The sequence below is a fragment of the Patagioenas fasciata genome, chromosome 6 (genome assembly GCF_037038585.1).
Source record: "Patagioenas fasciata isolate bPatFas1 chromosome 6, bPatFas1.hap1, whole genome shotgun sequence".
NCBI lineage: Eukaryota > Metazoa > Chordata > Aves > Columbiformes > Columbidae > Patagioenas > Patagioenas fasciata.
In genome coordinates this window covers 13,717,553-13,736,692 of record NC_092525.1, presented here as the reverse complement: position 1 = coordinate 13,736,692, position 19,140 = coordinate 13,717,553, and the positions used below count along the sequence as shown (strand labels likewise).

Below are 19,140 nucleotides of genomic sequence, written 5' to 3'. Positions count from 1 at the left end.
TCACCATCTTTTCTGTGACTAACACCACCCCATCCCACAAATACCCTGGTTTTACTTTGGAAATGATCCAAAACCTATTGACTCAAGTTCTAAGAAGTTGTTCTCACCCTACATGTAGCTTTGAAGTCTGGTGTTGCTATTCCAGACCTGAAGAGGGGCTCACGTCACCCAAAGCTGTCTGATTTTCTCAAATATATCAGCAGCCTTAAAAAAATTTTATCATCTCTCCCTACAAACTTTACCTTGATGATTTTCTTTATTGTTATCAGCATCATTGTGACTATCACTGCAATATTCTGGGCCAGGACAGCCTTGAGCCTGATGCTGTACAAGAAATAATTAACAAAAAAATCCGTGTGGCCTGGCCCCATCATTTCCACATGCCTTCCAGGGTTTGGGTAACGTGACGGAATAAATCACTGTTCCCAGCCGCTGGAACACCCTAACGAAGGCTGGACGAGGAAATGGTGTAGTTAGCCCAGTTCTGATCTCAGCATGAAGGAGCTCTTTCTCTTTTTGATGATAAATGAAATTCCTGTATCACAGCTGCAAACTCCTGACATTTGGCCATTTCTGATTCAAGCCGTATAAGATGCAGGACAAGCCAACTTTTTTTTTCCTGCATGAAACATCCAAAAAAATTTCCATTTTTATCCCAGCATCTTTTGAAGCTCAAACGATTTGTCAACAGTGTTTTCACAAAATATCAAGGTTTTTCTCCCAACTTATTTCACATCAGCACCAGCCTGCATGATTTTCTGGGCTCACCAAGCCTATCCATAACCTACACATCAAAGAAACTTCCAGATCTGGAAATCTGTGAAATTCTGCCTAGCGATGGCCCTAGCTGCTCTGAAATGATAAGAGCTTTGTTCTGAAGTGAGACCAATTCTACAAACCAGGGCAAAACTCTCCCTTCAGGATCCTTCATCTTTCAATAATAAAAGCAGGAGGCATCTGCCAGCAATGGAGCACGTTCAACCAGTGGTGACAACGCTGGTAGGGAAACAGCCTGTTGTGACAAAACCCAAATTCTGAAAAGCTGAGATTTCCCATTTTACAAGCAGTTATTTCACAGAACCCAGAAAATAGCGATGGATCCCCAAATCAAGGTAAGCCAAGCCGAATACAGCACAGCTGCCTGAAGTATAAGAAGTCATCTGTAAATTGCTGCAGTATCTACCCAAGCTTTCAACCCAAAGACTGCTGCTAAAACAGTCCTTACCAAGCTCCAGCACAACCAAGAGAAAACTATTATAATAAGTTCATTTCATGGTGCAATTTTTAATTTTGTTTTTGGGTGGTGGGTGTTATAGGAGATGTTGATGGAAAGGTAGAGGCTTCAGCCAAATCTCCTGAAGTTAAAAGTAATCAGTGCACATACCCTGGTGGAGTCTGGATTGTGGCACTGAACATCAGTGAGATAAAATATGTTTACCCCAATGTGGTCTAGCGAAAGAAAATAGCTAGGAAATGAGGAAAGGTGTTTTGGAAATACTTGGGAATTTCTCCCTTCAGGCATGTTTCTTGGGAGAGGGGAAAGGTCTCACTTTTCCAGTAAATCTGATGGCAACCATCCTTGTGGGAGCAGGCTACATGTACAGACCCAACGGTGGTGATGCTTCTTGATTACAATCTTCCTTGAGGTTGCCACCTCAAGAAAAGATATTTACTTCTGTACGTGACTCCCAAAGAAACTTGGCAAAAAAAAAATAACATCCCTGTGAGTCATCCACTGTCATCCACCTCACAGATCGAGAAAAGGCACCAGCAAGATGTCAAGTGATGTGTTGGCCCTTCCAAAGCCATAGTGGGAAAGATAGAAAAGGAAAAGAGCAGATCAACCTTAATATATTTCCAGACAGTTCCTTTCCGTGTTTTTTTTCTGTTGCTTGCTATACGAAAATAGGTTTATAGAAGCACAGAAAGTGAGGCTGAAGGAACTGTCAACTTTGGGCTAGCTGACCTTATTTCTGCCACCTCCTCTCTTGTCCAGAGGAGTGCACTTCTGATGCACATCCACCACCAAGGACACAGCAATAGCAGAGGGATTTCAAAAGGGAGCTGCCAGCAGAAGCCACAGCTAGATAGCAAGACTTACACTATGAGATTCAAGAAGAAAAAAAGTATTTATCATGACAGAGTGGAGATAGTGAGAGGATCCGGTCACTCTGTACAGACACACACAGAAAAGCAGTTGGCTGGCAGGAGGCGTTTAGACCTTTCTGACAAGGATGGAGCAAAAGTAACAACTTTCATCTTGAAATCAGAGACAGCTTCTCAGCAGAGAGGTTTACTGGATATAAGAATAGCTCAGCAGGGGAGATGGTGGACTTGTCCCCTCCTGCAACCTGTAACATGAGATAAGAGAGCCTGCTGGAGCACAGATTTAATCCCGTTTCTGTGGAAATGGGCTCTGTGTTGTAGTTCGCCTTTCCTTGATGTATCAGGGGCTGGCCATGCTTAGAGCAAGTTTATCAAATTGAGTGGCCCTTTCCATGAGGTGACACCAAGCACCCTGCCTCTAAGCTTCTGCTTCTTGCTGAGCTTCTGCATTTGACTCAAGATCAAATTGATGAAAAACTTTTGTATTGGGAGATCTTTCTTTTTTCCTAGGTGAGACTGGCTAGTCTCAGAGAAGGGCAGAAGTAGCCTTGAGCATCCTAAAAAAAAGCCCATATAAAGCATTAAATTGAAGAAGCTGACTAGGCTGCAGAGAGCATATGGAACGGGGCAGCCCATGAAAATGGTCCCTGCACCTCCACATGTTTCGCTTGCCATCTTCCAGCTGGACAGTGAAGCCACTGGTTGAAACAAATGATCAAATCTTACAGTGGAGCCTTGGCCATCAGCCAGTCAGGGACACATAAGAGGAACATCACAAGTCAACAAGCTTTGCTGCCAGAGAAGAAGCACCTTGATAGGTCTCCAAGGTAGAGCCAAAGCCTGAGATAAGCCCATGCCCTAGGAAAGGTGGTGATAAGGATCCTAGGCTTGGTTCTTGAGAGTTTTTCTCCTCCAGGCCATGGGGAGAGGATGTGCATGGTGCAGTATAGACACAACCTGCTCTGATGTGCCTTATGCTGCACCTGGGAGAGACAGGGAAGAGATGTCCCGGCAACATGTGCTGTCCTCGTGGCAGACAACTCCATGTTGACAGTGCACACAAGAAGAAGACAGAGTGAGGATGGAGGTACATCTTGACCTGAGCATGTTTCAGCCCATCAGGGGTGATCCTGGGGTCCCAATATAAGGGTCCATCTACTTTGTGTACAGTCTAAAACCATAGGGCACCCTAGGCCAGAGGGACAGAAAGGATAGGACAAGGGCTGATTGTTTTGAACTACAAGAGTGGAGATTCAGGATGGACACAAGGAAGAAATTTTTTACACTGAGGATGGTGAGACCCCGGCCCAGGTTGCCCAGAGAGGTGGTGGATGAACCATCCCTGGAGACATCCCAGGCCAGGCTGGACGGGGCTCTGAGCAACCTGAGCTGGTGAAGATGTCCCTGCTCAAGGCAGGGGTGGCACTGGGGGAGCTTTGAAGATCCCTTCAACCCAAACTATTCTGCAATTCTATGAAACACCAGCGTCTCTACCCAGGAACCCCACAAATTTTCACACCAGCACAGATGCAGTTCATAAATTGATCCTGCATAAATTTGGCCCCTGGAAGAAAGAAAGAAACAAAATAAAACCTGATTGGGGAATGACCCTCCTCTCTTTGCTGAATAAAGTTTAACAATTGAAAATATGTAAACAACCCCTTCCCTCCATCTGATTTTCTTTCCCTGACACCTACTTGCCCTGTAAAAGGGATGCAAACCAGACACTTCTTGATGCACTAAACCCACTTTTGGGGGACCAGAGGAGGCCACTCACAGAGGAAACAGAAACACAATGCAGACTGCATTTTCTAGCACCTTTCCTGTTAACTTGCCAAGGCATTTCCCAGCATATGCTAACATAATTTTTTTTTAAAAGCTAAAAATAAACACAATGGAGGAAATTAACAATGTTCCCCTGGTTCAGTATATAGCTTGGACCAAGATAAACAGGAGGCACTGTGGTTCAGTTTTAAAATATGAAGAAAAGGATGAAAGCAGAATACTTTGAGTTTCTGGGTATAAACTCTCCAGAAGTCTGGTTTCTGCTTGACCCCATCAGGTTGTGATTTGATATAGAAAGCAAAGAGGCCTGATTTGCTGGTAGAGATGGTAGAGAGGAGTCCTGGTGCTGGGAGCAAGGTGCGATGGAGGGACACCACGCTACCTTGGTCTGCAACTGTCCTTCCAACTCTCAGTGCCTCAAGAGGGTCCGAAACCAGAAAAAGACTCTTTTTTTCAAATAAAAGATGTACTTTTTTAACATCAAACACCTGCTGCATCCCAACCTGGAGATGGCTGCATCTCATCAGCAAAAACATGGTCTCTTTGTTTTCCCCAGCCTGCAAAGCACTTTGAGATCCTTCAAGATGAAAGATGCTGCAGAAATACCAAGCTGTCACATATTTATTATTTTGACAATGAGCATTTCTAGACCAAAGTCAGGAAACCTCGTTTCTGTGTTGTTTTTGTTACTGTCCCTTTCTTGGATTATTTTAGGAAAGCACATGCACATATTGTATATATGAGGCTGGGTGCGTGTGAACAGTCAATTCAGTTCCTTACAGGAATAACAGATCTGTGATCTTTTACAGTTGAGTGTCTCTAAACTTCTTAAGATTTTATATTCCTTGATATTTTTCCCCCCAAGACTCCACCTGCCTTAAATGAAACGGATTATTAGCCCTTAAAAATAAAAATACTTCTGTTTTGGCGATGGAATAGATTTAAAGATATATAATAAGGAGGGGATGCTTGAATGTTTCCTGACTTAACAGAAGCAGATCCTTTACTATTACTGAAACTATTGGAGACTGTAAGCCTAACCTCCTTCTAAATATTCAAGCCTTTTGTCCAGAAAAGCAATACTATAAATAGCATTTCCTCCTTCGAAAACTCTGGGGATCTGATTTACTCCGAGTGTTTGCGAAGGGCACGTGTGTTAACCTGCGATTCAGCATTCTGCAGCTAAGCCGAGGCCACAGGGACCACGCAGGATGGCAGCGAGATGAGAAGTCAATGATCTCAAAAGGCCTTTAAAGATGAAAAAACACATCTATTTTCCTCTCTGTTTGTCCCTATATGAGCTTCTCCACATCCATCGGCTGCATCTGGTCAGTCTGTTCCTCCTCGCAGGCACTTCTGAGGGGAAGGGGGAAGCTCTCAAGCAACGAGAACGCAAAATTATGTTAAAAGGATGAGAAAATGTAATTGAAAAACCACATCAGTTGGCTGGGGTCTTAGAAGCCTGTGTGTACATAGCTGTAAGGGCTACCCGGAGGAAACAGACTGCATTTCAGGTGGACGCTGATCCTTTAATGTAAGGCTGAGAATAATATTTATATGCTGACTCAATAAGATTTATGTTTCTGTGTAAATCACACATGCACTTAAAAAAAAAAAAAAAAGTAAAACACAACTGCAGGATATTCATGGCTTCCAGAGCTTGACATAAATCACTTGTACCATGATCCCACAAGCTTTTAGACAAACACATGCATGCTCATTCATTATCAGGGACGTTCATCCATCCAGGGCCATCAGCAGAAGAAAAATGACAGTAGCAGCAATGCAATGACCCCAGTCAAAGCCCTTCGCTTCTAACGCCCCCACAGCTCCAGCAGTGTTTGGACCCAAAAATCAGTATACTCCTTCTGCCTTCTTTATTTAGTGTATCTTGGACAACAATCCTCTTATTTGCTGCTCTGTAAAGACAGGCAGATGCATGTGAGTGCCAGACATCAATAAATTAAAGTGCTGTTGCCACTATTATTTTTATCACCAAGTTATGACGAGGGCAGTGTGAGACTCGGGGAGGAAGAAGAGGAGACTGAGGGAACCAAGGAAGCTTCATCCCCACCTCCTGCAGTGTGGGGAAGCCTGAGAGGGATGGATGGAGGCTGAGCTTATAAAACACGTGCAGAAAAAGTCTACATTTCAGCTTCAGCAGTAACCCTCAGCAATAACTCCTTTAGCAGAGGGAGCTTGGTTTCCCCAGCAGGGAACGGTCCTTTAATGCCGTTTTGTGCAGATGCACAGGCCATGTGCAAAACCTATATTCCTGCCTCTCCTGCAGTGAGATAAGCAAAGACTATTTGCACTGGATTTTCCAACAGCACCTCAAAAGCCACCTGAGAATAGTCAAGAAACACTCAGCGAACAGAAAAAAAACAAAAAACAAAACTAAAAACTCTAGGACTGCAGCACAGAGCCCCAGAAGATAGAGAGGCTCTAGATACCCATCAGTACATGCCCCAGGGAGACCATACCTGTAGTGCTGGTGGCCTTGTCCTTCCTTGTGTCGCAGGAGGCAGGTGTTGGGTTCAGAAGAGCCTGGCTGAGCTGAGGTCCGTAAGGCCACGGCTGCAATGCCCACAAGCGGGGAAGAGAAGTTGAGCAGCACTGAAGCAGCCCAGGGAGATGGGTCCTCCTGGCCATGGGTGATGTTGATGACAACGGGGTTGTGTTGGCATGACAGCTCATGTATCCCTGCGAGATGGGGTAAAGACAGATGCCGCTAGCTCAGCTCCAAGGATATTATATCTGCTTTTGATTTACCTCTTCTGCTCCCCGACACATCCAAACAGACAAGCTTGGGAAGCAGAAAATGCTGCAAGGGGAGGGACAGGGGACACCAACACCCAACTAAGCAATGGTGGATGTCCCTGTCGGCACAGCACGGACTGGTGCCATAGCCCACAGGATGCTCACCCAAAGAGTGGTTCAGCCCATCTACATCGCTCAGCTGGACGGTCACCCTCGACTTGCGCTGGTTGCTGGGGATGGTGCCGTCAGAGGCCAGGAAGACCAGGAGGGACGTGGCCACCACAGGTCTCTCAAAGCACACCTGGGCAGGAGAGCAAGAGAGACCCTGAGAGCGTGCATGTCAAATACAGCCTTTCTGATCCCACAAGTGCAATAGGGAGAGAAAGAGGGCACATTGGGAGAGAGCAGGAGCAGGGTGAGGGGACTGGAGACTGCAGATGTGCAGGGCAGCACATAGGTGGGAAGAGAAGAGGGAAGGCTGTAAGAACAGCCCTTTCCTTACCAGTTCCCCTTCTCCCTTTCACTAATCTTCCCCATGCGTATCAGTCCTGCCTTGCCATAAATTCATGGCATCTTCTCAGCTTCCACATTTGCTGCTCTTAAAAAAATTGAGCAACACCTGTCCGAGACCTGGATAACCCCTTTTCTGCCCTCCCTTCACCAGGCTCCCACTCCCACCCCGCACAGTGCCAGCCAGGCAAGCGAGGCACCCAGAGAGCACAGCTACCTGTCCTGCCACCCAAATATTTCCATTAAAAAAAAAAAAAAAATCCAGAACCCACAAATAATGGCTCCAGTGCCCAGAGTGACTGCAAACTGTCCCTCAGCCAACGCGCGGACAGATTTGTGGGATGAAGCCCTGCCTGCGGGGAGAGCTGACAGCTCCCCACTTGTCTGCAGCCCCAAAGGCTACAGGAAAAACCCGCAGCATCAATCATGGCAGGGCAGATGTTGTTCTTTGGAAGTAAGAGGATAGAAATGTTTTTCTCCCCCACCCTGGTGCCCCCCACCCAATGCTGGGATGTGTTTTGATCAAGACCCATCCTATGGAGTGTTTTTGTTGAGGGAGGCCAGAAACACAAGGCGAAGGTGTATTTGGCAGGAGGACGAGTCCTGGCTGGCTGAGCACAGCCCAAGGAGCAAACTGCGGGAGCAGAAGGGACAACCACCCCATTTGTGATGGCAGCTCAGCCTCGAGGGGTTGGTGCCACACCAGGCATTGCTCACGGTCTGCTCCAAGGAGCCCCCCAGGACAGAGCTGTAGCTGGGAAGCCCCAAGGGACGGGACCAGCCTATTTTAACTCAAGCACCTGCTGCCTGCTTCTCCAAACAGCTCTGATGGTTCCTCAGGGGAGGAGAGATGGTTGGAGATGTCAGGTGAGGCTTTCCCTGGACTGCACAGCTTAAGGTGGAGGGCTTAGTCTTTCCCTTCCTACATCTGCCTGGAAGTGAAGGACACTGGTCCCAAGTTAGACCAATAGCAGCTGACTTAACAAATATCCCATTTAAAAAAAAAAATTATATATTATGTGCCTGGCCACAGCAGGCTATCATCTTCATTTTTCTCCCACTCCCACTTTCTGTTTAATTACCTGCATGTTCTACATCCTGACTTGTTTACAAGTGATTTTGATTTCTCTCCTCATTGAATGTGTTAGAAAATGAGAAAAAAGCATGGCCAGAGATCTGCAGATGGTAACAATTTCCACCTGCAGGCAGACCCAAGGTGCGTGGCAGACACATCCTCAAGTGGGACAGACAACCATCCGTCTGGTCCCCAGCCCATTCCCAGCATGACCCAGCTTTTCCCTTGCTCATTGGTGCCACCTCTTGAGAAACACTGTAGGAAGTGATTCCTACCACCCGATGAGTTTTGTGGTGTGGCTCTAACCTGGGTGACACAGGTGTAAAGGCTTTAATACGGCCATGGGAGGTAGTGGCCACCAAACACCATGCACACATGGGTATCCGTGTGCATGAACAGCACCAGTCCTGTCCAGGCAGGAGGCTGTAACTGTCAACAAGAAGCTGTCTTTCCTAACTCAATATGTTACCAATCAGGCCAACTCTATTAAAAAAAAAAAAAGGGGGGGGAAAAAAAAAAAGAAAAAAGAAAAACAGCATATTTATTACTAGTCCATAAATAATTTTATGGGAGGAAAATAATAGCACTCCTAAAGAGAGCATGGAGAACCAGTAATGAAAGTCTTTAATATAAACATGCATAGAGGAAGAGAACTGACCACAAGCTCCAATAAAACTGGAACACGCTTTAACCCCTGCTGAGAAGTGGGAAGCCAGCTTTCATCTAGGTAGGGCAGACGGGGAGACAGCTGCTTTCTCACCAGCAAAGGAAGAAAGGAGACACATTTGTCATGGCCAGAGACTGAAGCTGGAAGTAGGTTGTGAGCACACAGAGAAGGAAGAAGGAGGGGGGGAAGCTGTTAGAGGGAGTTCTTTGGAGAGCCAGGGGACCTCAGAGACAATAGCAATGTTTATTGACTCAGGTTTGACTGTTCACCAAGTCATCCAAGCGTCCTGGGGAGAGGTCCTTCCTACACCACCTCGAGCAAAGCAGGGCAAGGTGCCCCTCAAACTGCAGAAGCAGCAGCATGGCAGAGCCTAGCTTCCCAGTAATATCAGGCAACAGCCACAAAACCTCTAAACCATGGCTGTGGTCAAACAAACAAACAAGCAAACAAACAAAAAAAACCAACACTGTAAAAATTGCTTTGGCCTAAACCTCAGCTCTCCTCTGCCCTGCTGTGACAGAGAGGTTGGGCCCTCCAGGCTCCTTTATCCACCCCTATGATGATGAGTATCCTCTCAAAGGCAGTCCCTGGGCCCCCATCAGGCTGCAGGACCAGCATCTTGGGCACAGAAGTGTCCCTTTTGGTCTAGTCATCAGTGGCAGGAGGACCTGTATGCTACAGCTTGGGTTTCTCAGCAGCAACCTGGAGTGCTCTGGACCTCTCAGGGTGGCAGAGTATCTCCAGGTACCTTCTGTTGCTCTTCACAGCCATGGGGAACAAAGGCAAGGACTTTAAAGGACTTTAAATCCAGCTTGTGCCAACCCTTTGCAGGTGCAATGGCACAGGGCTTCTGGGTTTGGGCACAGCCCTTCTCCTGGCAATCTGCCCCAGGATGGGTTTGCTGTTCAGGGTGGGAATGGGGCAAGACCTGGCCAAAGGTATTTGGGGTTTGTGAAGAGTTCGGTAGGACATCAAGTCCTACCTGAGTGGGTTTTAAGACTGCTGTAGCTCCGACAGGATGGAAAAGGATGGGTATTTGTCTAGGTGCTGGGGCAAAGACAAGCAAATCCTCCTGTGCCTGACCACACATCTTGCTTACCTTGAGCCAAACTCCCTCACCACCCAAGGGCATCCTCGCCTCATCTGGATCCTGAGCATTATCTTGGCTGGGAGCACAGGGGAACCAGGCAGCCAGGGAAAGGTCCTTCGGCACATCATGAAGTTGAGATTTACAGACCTGAAACGAGATGTTTATTTTAATCCAGAGAGCAGCAAGGGAAGTGAAAGAAACAGCACCTACAGAACCTCGAGGAAGACTCAGCAAACATTCAGAAGGATCCCAAGGTGGTTCCTAGCATGAAGACAATTAGGTTGTTGGTTTCTAGGCAGGAGTGACATGTCACCACACACATATGTGCACAGGAGGCCTTTGCCGTTTTGAGGTGCTGCAGATATGCTGTTAAGCACCCCATGTGTCTGTGGGGCTGAGTAAGAAACAGTGAGTCAAGCTGTGAGATGGCAGGGAAGACAACAGCCTCCTGATTTTGGCTGGGCTGTTGAGATCCGAAAGTATGATTCATTTGCCCAAATGCCCATCTTCTGTGCCATTTGATGCCCTGTGGTATCCCCGATGTCCCCATAGGCCTGAAGGGAAAAACCTGAGAGATAACTGTGTTGTTCTAGCAAAGCAGACACCTGAGCACAAGGCATCTCATTGAACATGTACATCTAGGCAATCTGATCATGCTGTAGGTCTCAAGAGGATTGTTCCTCATATCAGGTCAACAGAAATGTACGTATGAAGGGCTAAGTATGACCTCTCTGCACATTAGTCGCCCTTCTTCAGCATGCTTGGAAAGAACATCCACACATTACATTAACACCAATATCAGGTGAAATCCCATCCTAGCCCTCCCAGCCCTGCTCCAAAGCTCATATAAAAGATGGTAATTATTGCACTGATCTTTTTCCTTGGCTTCCGATCAGACAGTTTGAAAGCAGCACAGATGCTGATAGGTGTGTGATTTTATACTTTCTGGCCCTGACCTTATACGGCATTAGATTTATGGGATTTTTTTTTTTTTTTAGTGGACAGTTGGACTACTCACAAAGTTAAAGTTGTGCATTTTGGCTGGTGGGACAGTGGTGGTCACTGTTTAGCAAACTGCATGGTCAGGGGAGACGTTCCCTGCCTTGATGAAACACCCTTTTATGTACAGCAGTTCCTGGGCTTAGAGTTTACTGTAAGAGGGATGTGAGAGATGCCCAGGTCTTCTACTGGCATGGGAAGACAGCAATGAATGAACAATTGCAGAGCTACTCTGCAGATTTTGGTTTTACCTCAGTACACTCTTGCAGCAGTGACTTCCCCAGCTTTACTGCATGGGCTTTTCTAGAAAAGCCTGGTTTTTGGCCATGCCTTCACTCACCTTCACAACAGGCTCTCCAGTGGCCAAGGCAGCAGGGCAGGACTTTGCATCCTGATGGGAGGCGTAGGCTTTCGCTGCCCACAGATCCACATATCCGTCGGGTGTGTAGGGACCGCAGTCCAGGATGCTGCTTGTCTTCTCGAAGGGCTCACACACACCATCCCCATCGTGCACATAGCACAGGCTTGGTTCCCCTGCAAGGAGACCAGGGATGACCCATTTACGAACCAGGCTCCAGGTGCAAACACCTCCTCCTGTCCCAGGTTTGCTGGCCACTTAGCCCTGGGATTTTCCACCACCTGACAAGCTCTATGGATCACTCCAGCTGCAGATCCACGTTTTGCTGTGATGAGGTGCATCACCCCGTGCTTTGAAAAGCAGCGTGAATAACATACAGTTTTGAGTCCTGCCTAAAAAGGCTGTCTCAATCCATTTGAACTCACCGACACAGTTGAAGCCTTTTTCCTTTTTACACTTCCTGGAACAGCCATCTCCATCCAGCAAGTCCCCATCATCACACTCCTCCTCCAGGCTCCTAAGAGGACAACAGACAGATGTGTTAACATCACCCTTGACCCAAGACTCCTGTGCATCTGCCCAGTTATGGGTGAGGACCCCATCTCTTGGTTCCATTTTCACAGAAGCAAGGAGAAGAGGAAGAACCACATGTGGAATACGTTAGAGGAAAGAAAACAACATATCTTGCCATGTGATAAAAAGAGGTTGAAAACAGCATATGGGAGAGGGCATGACTATACTGTGGCTTTCTTATAAGGGCTGAAGCCAGAACCACAGGAGAAAACTAAGCTATATACAGTGGAGGAAATAGAGAACCAAGCATCTGAGTAACCTGGAAGTCTGAAAAAGCTAAAAAATACAGAAAACTGGCATAATTAGCCCCAGATGAAGCAGGTGAGCCAGCCTGGCCTGGGATGTCTCCAGGGATGGGGCATCCACCACCTCTCCGGGCAACCTGGGCCAGTGTTACACCACCCTGATCTTTTTTTTTTTTCCTTATATCTAACCTGAATCTCCCCTCCTTTAGTTTAAGACTCCTTGTCCTGTCACAACAGTCCCTGCTAAGAAGTCTGTCCCCATCTTTCTTATCAGTCACTTTTAAGTATGGAAAGGCCGCGATAAGGTCTCCCCGGAGCCTTCTCCCGACTGCACACACAGGATGTTCAGGTTGGACCCCTGGTATAGTTTAGTCCCAGCTCAACCTTCCCCCCCAGAGCCAACAACTAAACTCACATGCTGCTCTGCTCACCCCTCCCCGGTGGGATAGGGAGGAGAATCGGGAAACAAAGGACAAAACCGGTGTGATAAGAGTTTAAGGGAACAGTGGGAGGGGAAACAAAAAACAAACAAACAAACAAAAAGGTGACCAGAAAAAAGCAAAGAAAAGAAAAACCCCAACACACACAAACAAACAAAACCAAAACCCAAACAAGCAATAACAAAAGAACATGCAAAGTGCTGGATCTCAGCACAACCTCACCACCTGGCAAACCCGGAGAGAACTGAAAGCATCCTGTCGCCCCCAGCAGTGAGACTCCCCCTGCCCCGGCCAGTCTCGTTTTATAGCCGAATATGACCTTATATGGTACTGAATCCCCTATTTGGCTAGTTTTGGGTCAGCTGTCCTGGCTGTGTCATGCCCCCTGTGGAAGTTAACCCTGACTCGGCCAAGCCAGCGCAACCCCTGATCCAGACCCTGCTTCTCCGTCTGCCATGCACATGGCATTCAACATAACACAAGCTCTACAGTCCAATCTGCTGGAGGGAGTCAGTGCAGCATCTTCAGCCAAGTACCCCTGGGTGGAGGAACAACGCGGTGCTTCCCTTTGGGAAGGATGGCATCTTAGAATCACAGAATAGTTTGGGTTGGAAGGGACCTTCCCAGCTCATCCAGTGTCACCCCTGCCATGAGCAGGGACATCTCCACCAGCTCAGGTTGCTCAGAGCCCCGTCCAGCCTGGCCTGGGATGTCTCCAGGGATGGTTCATCCACCACCTCTCTGGGCAACCTGGGACAGGCTCTCACCACCCTCAGTGTAAAACATTTCTGTCCATTTTCATCATCCTTCACTCACACTATGCTTGCTTCACTTGCTAAAAATTATACTCTAGAAATAACTGTGGACAGAAGCAGAGAACTGCAAGCAAACCTCTGCTTCACATTTCTCAGTTGGTGTCCTGCTTATTACTCCAAGATCATGACCTTTGCAGATGACTCCGTGTTTCTAACACTATGTTTAGAGCCTTCTGCTCAGCTTGCCAGAGTCCATCCCAAATGCTCTTTGAAACTCATTCTTGACAGAGTTTTCATTAAGATGTACATGATCTAGATGAAACTGAAAGACTGAAAACATGTCTTTGTTCCGAAATAGGGCAGAGTTCGATCCTTGTACTGCAGAAGATACCAAGTTTCAGGATTAAAACATGACTTAGAGGCCACATTCTTCATTACCAAAAAAGTAAAGAGAGGTCTTGTTGATAAATTGAAAGGCACATGAGTTTTTGGGGTTTGTTTTGTTAATTTTGTGTGTGTGTGTGGTTTTGGGTTTGCTTTTGGTTTTGTTTTTAAAATTTTATTTTAATTTACAAGTCCCTTGAGCTCCTAGAACCTCAGTTGAGAGCTTGGGTTTCTTGACTTACGTGGTCACCTTCCCATCCCCACAGTAGGGCGCTCCGTGGACGTGGACAAGCGGTGGGGAGGGTTCTCCTGAGGTTGTCCCAGAGACTGCCTGCACCTGGTAGAGGTACACCTGCCCAGGTGTGACATCCCTGCAAGAACAGAGAGGACTTGACCAAACAGCAGCAGGAGAACAACCCAGACATCTGCAACAGATTTGCTCACCACAGCTATAGAAATCACATGTTTGTGCCCAGGCAGCACCACAGCTTGACATACATTTTCATACTCTAAACTGCCAGAGGCAGGGACTGTGGGAAAAGGGTCTCTGCCAGGTCATGCAGAGGGGCCTGCTGCTTATTTCCCTCGGGTCTGAGCTGGGGAGCTGGCGACATTAACTTGAACGATCATTTTACTAATCATGTTGATGGGGAAAATGTTGCTGGGTTTAATGAGCTCCTCATAGTTAGCCTGGGCTCCTGGGCAAGGGTTGTGCTAACACAATGGCTCTGCAACAAGCTTCCTGGATGCTGAATAGGGAATCTGCTCATGGCGCTGAATACAGTAAATCCCGTGGGGGGAAAAACACAAAACACAAGCAAAACCATCCAGGGATTCAAAGGCAGGACCTGAGGAGGTCCATCAAAACCGCCCCAGCCACCCACTCAGCCTGTGACAGAGCAGCCCTGTCACTCACATGTCAATGAACCTCCGTTGTGCCTGTGCTGGGGTGACAGGGGACCCATTTGCAAAGGGGGGGTCACGGAAGACTCTGTACTGGATCAGCTTGCAAGAGGAGCAGAGCGAGCTGTGGGGCATGGAGGTCAGCAAGGCCGTGTCTATCTCCATCCTCTCGTCAAAGGTGTAAATTTTGACTCCGGACACCTTTTTAGGGATGTTGAGCTTCACGGTAAAGGGGACATCACAGAAGGTGTCCAGGGGGCCCAAATGGATTGACTCTCCCTGCTCTGTCAAGACTTCAATGTCAGACAACACCTTGGGAGAGCCTGTGGAGAGGTACGTGGTCCAGAGGGTGAGGGAATCAGGGTAGACAGGGTGCAGGAAGCGTAGCTCCAGGATGCAGCCGTCTGGCTGGGGACACGGCACCGTCATGTTCATGTGGTACAGATGGAGCTCCGGACTCCAAGCCTGCAGGCTGGGCTCACAGGGCTGATCCACATCCGGGGGCCCTGGATAGAAGGGATAAACATGATGGTGGTGAGAACCAGGGGACAACTGACCTCACAAGGGACCCAGATGAGCAATCCTCCCTGCAGTACCCCATAGATGTGGTACCACCCATAGAGATCCATGGTGGATCTACCATAGATGGCAGATACCCATAGGTGGGTAGATTCGCATAGAGAGGCACCCATAGATGGGTACCAACCATAGAGAGGTGGTAGATGCCCCATTCCAGGAAACATCCCAGGCCAGGCTGGACAGTTCTCTGAGCTACCTGATCTGGGTGAAGAAGTCCCTGCTCATGGCAGGGCTTGGACTGGATGAGCTTTGAAGGTCCCTTCCAATCCAAACTGTTCTATGATAGATGCATGCAGAGATGGTGGCATCTGTCCTAACATCCTAGAAAGCAATAAGCGCCACTAGTTGCCCAACTCCTAGCTACGCATACAAGAACCACATCTGCTGAGCCTTGTAAGAAACAGGGGCAAAGGTGTCCACGCTGTAGCTGGTCAGTGTCACCAGCAGCTCTAGGGACAGCCTGGACCCAGTTGGGGGGCGCAAATCTTGCTCTGTAGTGTCATGGGCACTAAAAGCTTGCCAAAGGCACCTGAATGTCAGGTCCCTGTGGCTCCATAGATTTGAACATAAGCTGAGCCGAGATTGAAGCTTTTCACAGGTACATACTGGAACAGGTCACAGTTAGGAAGGGACCAGGTGCAAGACCAGCCAGGGAAGCAGCTCTGGATGACTCTTCCTGCACCACGACGGTACCCAGGCTGACCTCAGATGCCCAGCCTGCCTCTCCTGACTCAGCAAGAGAAACGTGGGGTTGGGATTTCACTCTCAGAAAGCATCACTTGAGTTCATCGTCCTGGAGTAGAAACACCCTTGTTTTCACCAGCCACTGGCAGCATTCCTCAGGACCCAGCACCAATTCAAAGCTTGCATCCATTAAATATTAGTCTCCCCAAAACCATAAAACCTTTTACACCAGAGCAAACAGGGACTTGCGATAACTGCAGTTCATGCATAGGAGAAAGCAATATGCAATAGTTCCAGCAGCAGTTTTAATTTGGCAGTGAATCAGACAGGCAAGGGAAATGGGTACCGCTGACAATAAGTGAGCTAAGCGTTGATTTGTTTGGTATCACTGAATGAGCACAAATTAGATTGTTTCTTTCCTTTCCCCACCGCTCCCCCGCTAAACTCGCAACACTAGCAAGGGACACTTAAAGAGTTTTCAGACACACAATCTCAGCTACATCCCAGCACTCCTCCTGTCAAAGCATGGGCTACATCTCAAAGCTGTAATAATGCCCAAACTGCACTTTCTCCGCAGCCACTCTCAGTTGACTTTGGTGGCTCAAACGAGCAGATGCGCAGAACTCCATGTGGTTCAACAGCAGCATGTCCACTACATACAACCCAACATCTATGTTATAAGACTTCTATTTTAGTGAAATGCCCCTTCCTTTGATCAGTATCTCTCATTAACACCTTTCCGGGCAATGACCGGAGTTAATATTGGGGTGTTTGTCCAAAGCCAGCTGGTAGTTATCTCCCAGGCTCCTAGAAGTCCTTCCTCACCTAAAGAGCCTCCCCAAAAAGGAGACACTAAAAGAAAAAACAAAACAAAACAAAACCAAACTTCTTTTCCATCTCCACAACAGGATCATCTCTGTCTGGGGGATTTACAGCCAAGGAAAGAGAGAAGATATTTACCTTCTGCTTCTTCTGGGGTCCAGTAGCCAGAGGAATCGCAGACCCGAGGGGAAGAGGCCTCATGCACGTACTGACGGAAGGTGCCGTCCTCTGCACAGTCATCACAGAATGTGTCCTGCTCCCTGCAGGCAGAAGACAAAGGCATCGGCCTGTCTAATAATGACCAGTTAATTTTCCATCCACATTTATCCAGGCAGGATCAGATGGGAAGCTGGAAAAGCAAAGCTAAGCGATCAAGCAGCCTCTGGGCATCTCAACCTGCTTGGAATAAGCTTCAAAGATAGGAAAACAAAAGTGTCTGTGGGACAAGCTGCATTTAATTTCTCCTCTTCTACGTGTTCTCTGGGTAATTTTGGATGAACCTGTTCCCTACCCACAAAGCAGAGCAAACAGACTTCAACACTTTCCATGGCGATGCCTCTGCAGTTGGGTAGGCACACTTGGGTCTGTTTCTGCTAAACCTCAGAGTCAGGTTTTGAGTTTCAACACTACTGTCACACAAAAGGGTCACAATAATGCAATAAGAAATTTAGGAATAATTAATAATTAATAACATATATTGTATAATATATAATATATATTAATTACACATAGTAGATATTAATATAATAGTAATTAATAAGGAAAGAGATAAGGTCCAGCCTCAGCCCATTTCCTTGACCAGTTCATCTCAAGGGATGCAGGACCCTTACCCCAGACCAGCTCCTGACCTGGTTATGAGCAAGAGCTGGGGATGGATACAAAGACCCAGCACCTGCTTTCTAGACCCATGTTTCTCTGCTCCTAAACCACTCCACTCCCCACCAAAGCAGTTTGTCTGGATGATCTGAGGACACCTAGCACCCATGAGGCTCTCAGGCCTGGGTGGATAACAGACATATGTTCTTATCCCCAGGCCAAAGGCCAATCATGGAGAGCACCGGTTCTTTGAAAATGCAGCAGACACTGATCTGAGAGTGGCCCAGATGCCCTCAAACAGCATTTTTCTTTTAATTGCAAGAGACAGCTTTGTGAAGCAGCTCTAAAACAAGTTCAGGAGCTCTTTAATGTGCACTTTGAGTCTCCTGTTAAAAGCATAGACCTAAAACCTGAAGGAAACCAAAATGTTTTAGTAAGAGGAGCTACTGAATAGAGGCATTGGTGGTATGTCCAGGTCTCAATGACTTCCAGCACTGGGGAGAAGAACAGCCACCCGGTGCTCAGGACCATGCACTGCTCACCAGCCAAACAACTCTAGTTCCTCAGCCTTGTTTCTCCAGCTCAAAAAGTTTCCTGACTTACCCCCAGTTAGTTACACCGTGAGTCCGTGACAGCGCTGGGAACGAAACCCAGCTCTTGCGGTCTGAGCTCCCTGCCTTAACCACAAGGCTGCATTTCCTCCTGGTAAATAGCTATTTTATACAATAAGTGCTAAATAAAGCTCATTTTTCACTCTGTGATTTCACTCTAGGGTTTAAGAATTGGCGTGGCTTCCTGACACTGTTTGGCTTCTCCCCCAGGCACCCCAACAGCAGAAGGCTTGCAGGAGAGCCCATGTACCAGCGGGACCATCACAGAACTCCAGCTCTGCTGGAGGTGACCAAGCAGAATGAGATGGGGAGTCCTGCACCACAAAGGGTCCCTTGTCCCTTCTAGCAGGCTCCTGTGCAAGCTCGAGCGCACAGCAACAACAGATCCCTCACCTCTCATGGATGACGCCGCTGATGGGAGGCAGCCAGTAGATGCTGAGGGAGTCCCACGTCTGTCTTGTGACCATGGGTGGGATGGGGATGGGTGTGGGCTTCTTGCTCTGGCCCCAGCGCTGGTAGACCAGGTCCAGGTAGCAATGCATCCGGGCCACTTGGTTGGGAGTGAAGGTGTTGGTGCAGTCATCATCTGGGTGGAGAGAGATCAGGCCGAGGGTGGCAGGGACCGGTCATCGGGGCACGGCAATGTGCACCCTTCCTGATTTCCAGTCTCTCTTTTGGGGACCTCCGGGGAGACCTGGGAGACACCAGCATGTGGTGGCTCTCCTGTCAGGACTCTCTGCTGTCATGTGTCCCCAAAGCCACAAGATGGCACTGCCTCAGCAGCTCCACAGCCCTGCACTTGCCACTGCAGCTCCAGGAAGCCTCAACTTACGTTGAGCTAATGCTCCCACCAGCTCTAAGGCCTGGGCAGTGCCATCGTCCTCATGGGACTTGCAGTGGGTCAGCAGGGAGGGACAGAATTGCTCTTTAGGCTTCGCTTGTCCTGGATTGCCTTTGGAAACCAAGTTAAAAGGGCTC

At 47.8% G+C, this 19,140-nt stretch overlaps 1 protein-coding gene across 1 annotated transcript in view; it reads right to left on the bottom strand.

Annotated features, from left to right (window-relative positions):
- PAPPA2 (pappalysin 2) overlaps positions 1-19,140 on the bottom strand; it is an 89,422-nt gene that overhangs the window by 34,505 nt on the left and 35,777 nt on the right. The window contains exons 5-13 of the mRNA XM_065842386.2: positions 18,556-18,748; positions 16,874-16,995; positions 14,664-15,156; positions 13,990-14,118; positions 11,776-11,867; positions 11,333-11,526; positions 10,003-10,140; positions 6,817-6,952; positions 6,375-6,594 (exon numbers count right to left, since the gene is read on the bottom strand). Coding sequence (XP_065698458.2) covers positions 6,375-6,594; positions 6,817-6,952; positions 10,003-10,140; positions 11,333-11,526; positions 11,776-11,867; positions 13,990-14,118; positions 14,664-15,156; positions 16,874-16,995; positions 18,556-18,748 — 1,717 coding nt within the window. The remainder of the gene's footprint in view (positions 1-6,374; positions 6,595-6,816; positions 6,953-10,002; positions 10,141-11,332; positions 11,527-11,775; positions 11,868-13,989; positions 14,119-14,663; positions 15,157-16,873; positions 16,996-18,555; positions 18,749-19,140) is intronic.